This window comes from Sitophilus oryzae, unplaced genomic scaffold, assembly GCF_002938485.1.
Source record: "Sitophilus oryzae breed Bouriz unplaced genomic scaffold, Soryzae_2.0 scaffold_817_pilon_pilon, whole genome shotgun sequence".
In the NCBI taxonomy this organism is placed as follows: domain Eukaryota; kingdom Metazoa; phylum Arthropoda; class Insecta; order Coleoptera; family Curculionidae; genus Sitophilus; species Sitophilus oryzae.
The window spans coordinates 383,248-393,572 of record NW_022147436.1 but is presented as its reverse complement, the minus strand read 5'-3'; the positions used below and the strand labels follow the sequence as shown (position 1 = coordinate 393,572).

General features: G+C 31.9%; 1 protein-coding gene across 1 annotated transcript; it reads right to left on the bottom strand.

Annotated features, from left to right (window-relative positions):
- Positions 1-76: 76 nt before the first annotated feature.
- Positions 77-8,970, bottom strand: LOC115889643 (enkurin). The gene is made up of 4 exons (XM_030909692.1): positions 8,500-8,970; positions 4,236-4,432; positions 3,823-3,931; positions 77-335 (listed from the first exon to the last, which is right to left on the bottom strand). The coding sequence occupies exons 1-4, from the start codon at positions 8,836-8,838 to the stop codon at positions 150-152; spliced, it is 831 nt and encodes a 276-aa protein (XP_030765552.1). The 5' UTR covers positions 8,839-8,970; the 3' UTR covers positions 77-149.
- Positions 8,971-10,325: the final 1,355 nt, after the last annotated feature.

The window sequence follows — 10,325 nt, the reverse complement described above, 5'->3', positions numbered from 1 at the left end:
TGAAAAAAGGACACTCTGTACTTACTGATAAACAGCCACTTTTTAAGCGTAAAAAAAGGTAAAAAATAAAAACCTGTATTTTAAAATATCTATATTTAATAAAATTGTATGATCAATAATTGAAAATGTACACACGAAACACTGATGGGTTATGGAAATTCTGCGTCATTATAAATGTAAATATAGGGATGTCTTTCTACCAGCACGATGTCCTTTTCAATTTGTTTCAGTTCGTCTTCGAGTTTAGATTTGCGCACTTTTTTCGGAATCGTATCAGTCAGAATCGGGAGGCCTTGGTATTGTTTCTGCAATTCTTCCCAATTTTGTTTCAAACCCTGAAAATATAGAGAAAATAGGAGTGGTTAATATTAAATTTATTTAAAAAAGGCGTCCATTATTCCCAAAGAGATCTGGTTTATAAATCCAAAAGAAGAAAAAAAAGACTTAAGTCTTTTTCTTCTTTTGGATTTAAATTTATTTAATGAATGTTGATGGTTTAAAATTCCAGTGTCTAATAAAAATAATTTTTATTGCGTGACTGTTGATGGTGAGGTCGGAAACTTATCAGATCACCCTCGTATTTCAAGCTAAAAAATTTAAGCACTTTATAGCACAAAATTTTAATTCAAAAATAAAAAAAAATTATAAATATACAGGGTCCGGCAATAGTGCGTCGGGCATCAGAATAAAAAACTTGAGAATTTTGTTTATGTGCAAACCTTAACTAACTTTTATAGGGTGGCTCAAAAAAGTGTGAGTGGATGGTATGATTTTTTTTAAATGGAACACCCTGTATATTATTGCATTTTTGGCTTCTTTTCAGATCACTTTACATACTCCTAAGATAGGAGTAAATATATTTCAATAGTAGTAGTTCCAGAGAAATAAATAAATAAATAAAAAATATATATTTTTCAGCCTTTCTTAAAAAAAATAAATATACTAAAACTGCCCTAAAATCAAAACTATATTAGGTATTTACTTTAGATGATCTGTACTTAACTATAAATATGGTAGTCGTAAATCATACAGGATGTTCAAAATACTACGCCAAACTTTGTAAAATATAAAATAATTATATATTATTTTTTATTAGATGGAGAGTTAAAAATGAACATTTTTTGTATTTAAAGTACACACACCGGAAAAATCTAGGGATATAATTTTATTAAAGTTAAAAATAAATGTTTTGCATAAACAACCACATCTTTGTAGGCCGATTCTTTCTACTTCGATTGAAACGAAGTAGTCACACTAGTTATTTCTAAATTTGGGATATTTGCAGAAGTGTTTGTGCATTTTTTGTCAAATGTATAAAAAGCACCTAGCATCAATTGTTCGAATTTAACCTGTACTGGCTATGTTTTTATGATAACTGGCCAGAATTCATTCAAATAACTCTGTTTAGTATTAAACGACATTATGGAGCGACATCTTAACAGAGACGAAATGCTAAGGGCCATGGGTATGCTCGAAGCTGGAATGCGCCAAATCGACGTAGCTAGAGCATTAAATACAACGCAAAGTGTAATATCGCGATTAAGTGCACGCTACCGCGAAAGTGGTGATGTTGCTGAAAGGCACACAGGGCGACATCGCATTACTACCCCTCAGCAAGATCATTTTTTACAATTAAATGCTCGACGCCGACCGACTCTTACAGCATCAGAGCTTAGTTTAATTCTCCAGGAAACACATAATGTAACCGTTAGTCCTGACACTGTTCGCAATAGATTAAGAGAGGTCAACTTAAGAAGCAGACGCCCCTGGAGAGCTCAACCCTTAACGAGAGGAAATCGAGAGGTACGATATTTGTGGGCTCAAGATCATGTTCAGTGGTCGAATGAACAATGGGCCAATGTTCTCTTCACGGATGAGTCAACCTTTGGAATTCATCCGGATTCGAGAAGGCTTAGGGTATGGAGAAAACCGGGAAATCTTATTCGGTTGGAACATGTTCAGGAAGTGCACCCTTATCAAGGTGGAACAGTTATGGTCTGGGGAGGAGACCAGTTAGGTTTGAAAAAAAAAATCGATCTCGTTTTTCTTGAAAGGTTTCTAACAGGAATCACATATCGTGATTTAATTCTTGAGCCTGTTGTGTTACCATATGCCAATGATTTTGGGAGAAACTTCATTCTCATGCATGACAATGCACGGCCTCATACAGCCAGAGTGGTAAGTGAGTTTATCAATGCTCATCAATTAAACATCTTACCCTGGCCGGCACAATCTCCTGACCTCAACCCCATCGAGCACGTATGGGACGCGGTCCAAAGAAGAATTTTGAGAATGGGTATGCCTCGTGAAACTCGTAGGGATCTGGTTCGGGCCGTGAATGCAGCGTGGCAGGCTGTACCTCAAGAAGAGATCGACAACCTGATCAGGAGCATGGAGAGACGATGTAGGGCTGTAATGAACAGTAGAGGAGGCTATACCCTTTATTAAGTAAAAATGGTTTTATCTTTTTTTTTTAATTCACAGTTTAGAATAAAAAAGAATGTGTATATTTTTTTGAGTTCAATAAAAATCAAGGTAAATTTGGAAAATTCGGTAAATTTCGCATTTTTGTTTCCAATACGTCCTGTAAACTATTTGTTTATTTTAATTTTATTATATCAGAAATGCAAATAATAAAATTACTGACGATGGCTGGATAAAATTGTAATATCCCTAGACTTTTCCGGTGTGTGTATTTCAAAATTTTTAAAGGTTTCGCAGATACACGCAGTATTATTTGATTTGGCTCTTTCAACGGTAAAATACAAGAGAATAATCATTGGGTGGCTTTGATAAAAGTTTACTGTGGAAAATGCCATATAAAATATAAAACCGCCAATATCTGCGAAACCGTTAACAGTAACATTTTGAAATACTCTAAATACAACAAATTAAAAGTTCATTTTTTAATTCCTCATATATTAACGTTCATTTTTTAAGTCCCCATTTATTGAAAAAATAATATACAGGGTGCTCAAAAATGAAGAAAAATTATTTTATATTTTAGAAAGTTTGGCGTAGAATTTTGAACATCCTGTATGATTTACGATTGTCATATTTATAGCAAAGTAAGTACAGACCATCTAAAGTAAATACCGAACATCCTTCTTTATCAAGGCTAATATAGTTTTTGATTTCAGGATAGTTCTTGTATTTTTATTTTTTTTTTTTTAAAAGCTGAAAAATATATATTTTTTATTTATTTATTAATATCTCTGCGACTACCGAAATATATTTACTCGTATCTTAGGATCATGTAAAGTTATCTGAAAGGAAGAAAAACAAAAAATGCAATAATATACAGGATGTTCCATTTAAGAAAAAATATACCGATCCACTCACACTTTTTTGAGTACCCCTATAAAAGTTAAAATATTTTCCAGAAATACATCTTAGTACATACATTTAGGTTTGCACTTAAACAAATATCCTAATTTTTTTATTCTAGCAGCTACAGATGCCTGACGCACTACTACCAGACAGAGATATAAATATATAAATACAAAATAAAGTACTACAAAAAACTATAACCAAAATAAAAAATTTTGAAAATAAATATAATGGCGGGTCTTGTGTTTCTAGTGGCACAATCTGATAATTTTATTACAGTTGGGAGTTGGAACCTTTGGTGTTACAACAGTAGATGATTAAAACTAAACTAGGTTTATCATCTGCTGATGAAAAAAAAAATGAAGAAACGAGCGTCTAGTGTAAAAGTGTTTTGGTGTATTAATTGTGGTGATTTAGTGTTTTATTTATTTGATGTGTATTCACCAGAATCAATAGTGGCCAACACATACGAAGAAATTTAAATTCATTTACCTTTAGCAGTTCTTCTCTTTCATCTCTACGAATATATCTGCATTTTGGTTGCTGTTTTCCAGAGGCATCTTTGCGCATTTGATACTCTTTTTCCTTAATTTTATTGAACCTAATTAATAAAAGTTAAAAATTACATGGGTGTGAGCTAGACATTTTTTTTACATTCATATAGGTATGTTCATGCTATGCGCTCAAATTCAATATAATCCAAATGGTGTTTGTATGATGATAGATTTTTATGGGAAATTACATTTGTCAAAGTCCAAGCCCGTTTGACTTATATAAACTTGATATAAATATATAATAAACATAATTTAAATAAATAATAAAATAAAATAAGAAATAAATAAAAAATAAGAAATGAAGATTAATGTTGACAATAACAAGATTAACATTATCAAATTTATACCTACCTGACTAGATAATTAGGTGTCTTTCCAAAAATTGATTTTTTAATGTAAACTGGTTCCCATCCGTTGGCCTCTGGATGAACAGTTGTTCCGACCCGATCGACGACTATCTTGTGATCTGGCTCTTTGGTTTTCATGCTTTTTACAGTAGCTATATTATCCTTAATAAAATCTTTAGTAGACAGTACTTCTTTCTCATGCTAAAATGTTTTAATTATTGTTTTAAAATATACTGCACTAGGAAGGCGACTCTATCGAACTAATAAAACAATAAATTATATAAGAAAAATGAATATCTAGATGTACCTAGTCATATATTTGTGCGTATTACCAATGAAAGAAAATAGTTAAAATCAAGACTAACACCCTTGTATATGATTTTTTAAAGTAGCTCAACCTAAGACGTTTATGGATGTAAAGCACCAGATGGCGGGGCGTATTTCACAGTCTATTACTACAGAAAAATATTTTTTGTTACTCTGAATTTTGAAGCGACCAATAAAAACAAAGAAAATAAAAATCGAGAATTTTCGGACTGTGCCAATTGGTTACTAATCCACCAGATACTTTTTGTCTATTAGATGTGCTATAAAAGCTGGAAATTATACAATTCGACCATTGTAAATACCCGACAAATTCCGCAAGGTCGACGAGGCCGATGTTTTCCACTGAATAAGAAAAAAAATTGTTTGTTTAGATAAATTTCGAGATATTTTTTCTTTCTGAATGCACATTTTTAAAGTATTTTATATTCTTTGTCAGCTTGATCTATTATACTGGTCGCACGTATCGAAGTTCTGTTTCTTCTAGTTTTAAAAAATGTTCTTATTTCTTTGTAGTTGTAGGGGTTGTAGTGTAAAATTAGATTTATTTTATTAAGTTTAATTATAATGTTTAGTGTAGAATACCAGAATTAGTTTAGTAGTGTTTTTATAGTTTATTATTTTGGAGTTAAGTAGTAGGTGAAGGGATAATTTGGTTATTTTTTATTTTTGTTTGGTTAATTAGTAAGTTTGATCATTTTTTCAGTGTAAAATACAAGAAGTAGTTGTGTAGTGTTTTTATAAGAGATCATATTCGTTTATTTTGTAGATGAGTAGTAGGTGAAGGTATTTGGGTATTTTTTCTTTTTGTTTTTCTTCTAATTGTAGTAATTCTATTAAGTATTGTGATAGATACACTATATCTTCTTTCAACTTCGTTGAAAAGTGCGTTATCATATAATTTTGGTTTTCTGGTAGTAGAATATACGAAAAAAAAATCTGATCAAATTTATATTAAAATAAATTAATCGAGTCTTATTAATCAAATTAAGACAGAGAGTCGGTTAAATAGGGAAAGAATTGCAGTTTTGTGGGGTCATAAATATGCGCCTTTCGGATTTTTCGGAGAAGTTCAAGGCTTACTAGATATTTCGAAAAAAAAACAAATTTTGGCTATTTTAAAACTTGTCTCTAATTCCATTATAATCTACCGTATGATCGAATAAAAACGGCGTCAACGATGGCTATGAAATGAAGATCGTTGTCATTTTATATGTAAAATTATATGGGAAATATCATCGATCGTCATTTCATTGCCATCGCTGACGCTGTTTTTATTCGATCATACGGTATTTTAGACAAAAAGTTTTCAGATAAAAGTTGTAGATAATCACATACCTAATGAGTTTGTGTTTTCTGTTTTTTTTCTAAAGCCTGTCATTTTTGACATATGACACAAATATTATGTTTTTTTTAAATGGAAACCCTAGTTGGCCATGACTTCATAAAGAGCCCCATTCTTTAAGCTTTTCAGCGATATAGGTATATGTTTTTTTTGAAAAATTACAAGTTATAGCCAATTCTTTTCTTTCTTGGCTAATTCCCATACCAATAATACCATGCCAATTAGTTGGCATCAAAAATGTAAAAAGTTATGTTTTCAAAAAAAAATATCGTAAAATTGGTAAAGCACTCAATTTAGAATAAAATAATCTAAGAATGAAATGATTCTTTTATAAACCTGCATTAAATCAAATTAAAATAGGTATGTAACTTTTTTTAAATATTAATTAACACCAATTAGCATTATCATAAATTATAAATAATGTACCAACATATCGAAATAATAATTTCTTTGTTAATACGGTTTAGAATTCTTAAAATAACAGGCAAAAATAATCCACAATTTACAATAAAATAAAAGTTACGTTTAAATTTCTTAATCAGCTGATTACTATTAAAGTTCGCAGAAACCCGGGGCTATATTATTACATTACTCTGAGGAAAATAACGAAAATAATCGATATTTTTGACTCCGCCCCGAAAGGTTCACGATTTGTCCTCCAGTTGGCAGCACATTTTGTCTAGCCCGTTGAACAACTTTAAGAATATATAAACAAGGCTAATACCAAGGCCGAACAATGCAAGACCAAGACCCAGCATGCACGGCTCTTGAGGTGTTATATTTTTTTTCAAGTTTTTGAAGTGAAACGCGCGCTGGGAGTAAAAATTCAAGACCGTGATACACTAGCTAGCGGCACGACACGCGTCACGAAAAGTGTTAACGATCGAAAAAGTGATATATGAAGAATTTGAGATGGGTCTTTGGTCGTCGTAACTCGGGCCCTATGTGAGCTAGGGGGCTGCAACTCGAAATGTAGATATACGGGGCTCGAGGATCGAAGAGTTCCATTTTTTCATGGTATTTTGATAACGTTTCGCGCACTATGAAACCGTATCATTAATGGCGAAAAAATCGTACGATTTAAATAAAATTTGGTATGTCGATATAGCGACGGTGCACACGGTCCCCTGCAAAGTTGGATACGACGTTTCGTTTACATCTTCATCGGGGTGGGACTAAGAAATTGATATTGAAGAAAAATGTGGTTCGATATCGGCATAATTGGGGACGGGCTAAAGGATGACGCCATCGACCTTTCAGACCGATGCCTCTAAATGGACGGAATCATCGGGATTTTTCTTAATTATGGGTCGATTGGAACCAAACTCGGCACGTGGATAGAGGTACCCGAATGGAGTCCTGGTATCCGAAGGGAGAATGGAATTTTGTAAAAGCGAATCAAATTATTTATTAATTTTTATTTATTACTTTTTCAACATTTCAGAATACACTTTTTCAAACATTTCCGTCAAATCCATCAATTTGATAGCTATTAAAAAAAAATAATATGACATTTATACATTTATATTTCCTTATCCCCTATAATTTATTTAATAAAAAATAAAAAAGGTTTTTGCGAAACTATGTGATTTATGGTATATTGCGCTGATGCGTCCATGCACACATATTATAGTGATTATGATGCGGTCGTCGATGCGATTCGTTAGCCATCAAATCGCATCTACTCTTCAAGTCGATGCGTTGCCGAACCGTAACAGCGCATAGTATGAGGCTTAAGCCAGATTAGTATAAAAGCTTTTTTTTGTCGAAACATACTGAATATTGCAGTAAAAAAGGCGCTCGTTTTTTGAACTATTCGAAAAAGTTACTTATTTGTTTAAATTATTGTTTTAATTTATTGTAAAAAGGGGATTCCCGATTTTTGCATAAAATTTTGAAAGAAAAAGTGTCATTTACAAATTATGTATGTTGTGTAAATTACACTTCCCCAATAAATTAACGCACCACAAAAAAATAACCAAAAGTTTAAGTTAAGTTTGTGTCAAAACCACTTATCCGATTTGGACGATTTTATTTTTGAATGATAAGTTATTCTTTCCACAATGTTGTTATACTAACTGTATTTTGATAGAAACCCTTTTTATACTAATACCGGGTGTAGCAATTATAACTTGTTTTTTTTAATAAAATTTGTGACACCCTGTAGAGTTGATCAGTTACAGTATCAAGTTAAAATTGAAATCACATTTTAGCCTTAACTTTTTTTTACAGTTTATTTTTTTATTTACTCCATTATCTTCCTTATTACACGAGAAACGACATTTTATAGAATGACATGATTTAATATTGGTTTTAATTAACATATCATAGTATAAAAAGGGTACATATAACAGTATAAAAAGGGTTCCTATCAAAATACAGTTAGTGTTAGTATAGCAACATTGTGGAAAGAATAACCTATCATTCAAAAAAAAATCGTCCAAATCGGATAAGTGGTTTTGACAAAAACTTATTTTTTGTGGTACGTTAATTTATTGGGGAAGTGTACTTAAAATACTATTGTTTTTAAAGATTTTCTATGTCCAAGTCTTGGTCTCGCATTTGCTCATCCCACCAACTCATCTCTATAAGTACCTACCTTTTTAGACGCTTCTAATAAATCTTTAACCAAAGGCGTATCTTCTTTATGAGGTAAATTCAAGTTCCTGCATAACTTTGGTTCCTTTTTCGGTATATTACTAGTGTAACTTGGTTTCCCCGTTCTTTTTTTCAAATAGTTCTGAGGATCTGGTGGTTCCTCTTGGGGTATTCCCATCGTAGCGTGATTCTTGATGTTTTTAGCGTAGAAATGAAGAGCATGCTTGTTCTTGTCGCGGAATTTGCTCTTGTATTTGGGTGATTTATGTTGCAAATCGATTTGAGATTTCGTTATGTTGTAGATGTTTTCGTCGTGTTGAGTGATGAATATTACGGACATATTTAGCGAAAAATATTACGAGGTCTACTTAGAAGAGCGGGCAATACACCTATATCAACAAAAACGGGTTTATTGATCAAACTTTCGGTAGTTTGAAAGTTGATTTATTGATGTTACCTGATGTTACTGACATCTGTGGCAGTGAACAATCGGTGAAAGGTTTATTTTACAGGTGGAATAATCGATTATTATACAGGGTCGCTGTATGTATGGGAACGGTCGATTATTATACAGGATGGTCCGAATTGTATTCCGGAAACTTCGGCAGCATATTCTGCAGATTAAATTAAGTAAAAAAGTTCGTATAAATGTATGTCCTAAAATGCTTAGTTTCGGAGAAACAGGGTGTAGAAATTTCATTTTTATTTCAATTTTTTTCCAAATAATTTAAAAAGTAACGTCAATATTGGGATGAAAATTGGTGTCTGGGAGTTTTTGGACATGAGAAATTTGATTTTCATGTTAATATGACTCCTACTTGTAGAGGGCGCCACCTACATATGCTTTAACTGGTTTGAAGAGTAATAACTTTTCATCCATACCTGTATAAAACTACTGAGTAAAAAAATATACAGTTACAACTTTTTTTACATAAAAAAGGTCTCTTGGTAAAAATCGCTACCAGTAATGGTTCTCGAGATATTTGAAGTTGAAATTATCAATACCTGTCATCATTGACAAATTAAACATGTTGACCAAATAGTTATTAGACTGAAATCTTAAATTTGAAATCTCTTTGTGCCAAAAGTTCAACAGAAACTGTTTAATCATCATTTTTTCGCAGAAAAAATTATGATTGATTTAAAAAAATAAAAATTTATTATTTCAGTCAAATAACTCTATTCAACGTATGCTTCTTTTTTATCAATAATGACGTGTATTGACTATTTCCATTTTAAATATCTTGAGAACGGTTGCTCGTAGCGATTTTCACCAAGACAATTTTTTACGTAAAAAGTCATGGAAATGTATATTTTTTTAGTCAGTAGTTTTATACAGGTACCGTCGAAAAGTTATTACTCTTCAAAACAGTCAAAACGCATGTAGGTGGCGCCCCCTACAAATAGGAGCCATTTTGACATCAAAATCAAATTTCTCGTATCACAAAACTCCCAGATACCAATTTTCATCCAGATATTGACGTTACTTCAGAAATTATTTAGAAAAAATGGAAATAAAAATGAAACTTCTACACCCTGTATCTCCGAAACTAAGCAATTTAGGACATACATTTATATGAACTATTTTACTTATTTTTATCTGCAGAATATGCTGCCGAAGTTTCCAAAATACAATTCGGACCACCCTGTATATATAGGTCCTAATATATATATAACTCCTATTCTCCTAGTTTTATATTTAACTTTTTGCGGTACCTCGTATATTTTATCTTTGTATACTGATATTACGTATATTTTGCCTAATAATCGACCGTTCCCATACATAATGCACACATATTAGCGACCCTGTATAATAAACCTGTTGAT

Coding starts and splice junctions, on each gene's coding strand:
- LOC115889643 (XM_030909692.1), bottom strand. CDS start 8,838: ATGTCCGTAATATTCATCACTCAACACGACGAAAACATCTACAACATA. Junction 4,433..8,499: donor TATTAGAAGCGTCTAAAAAG/GTAGGTACTTAT, acceptor AAAACATTTTAG/CATGAGAAAGAAGTACTGTC. Junction 336..3,822: donor AAAGAGAAGAACTGCTAAAG/GTAAATGAATTT, acceptor CTATATTTTCAG/GGTTTGAAACAAAATTGGGA.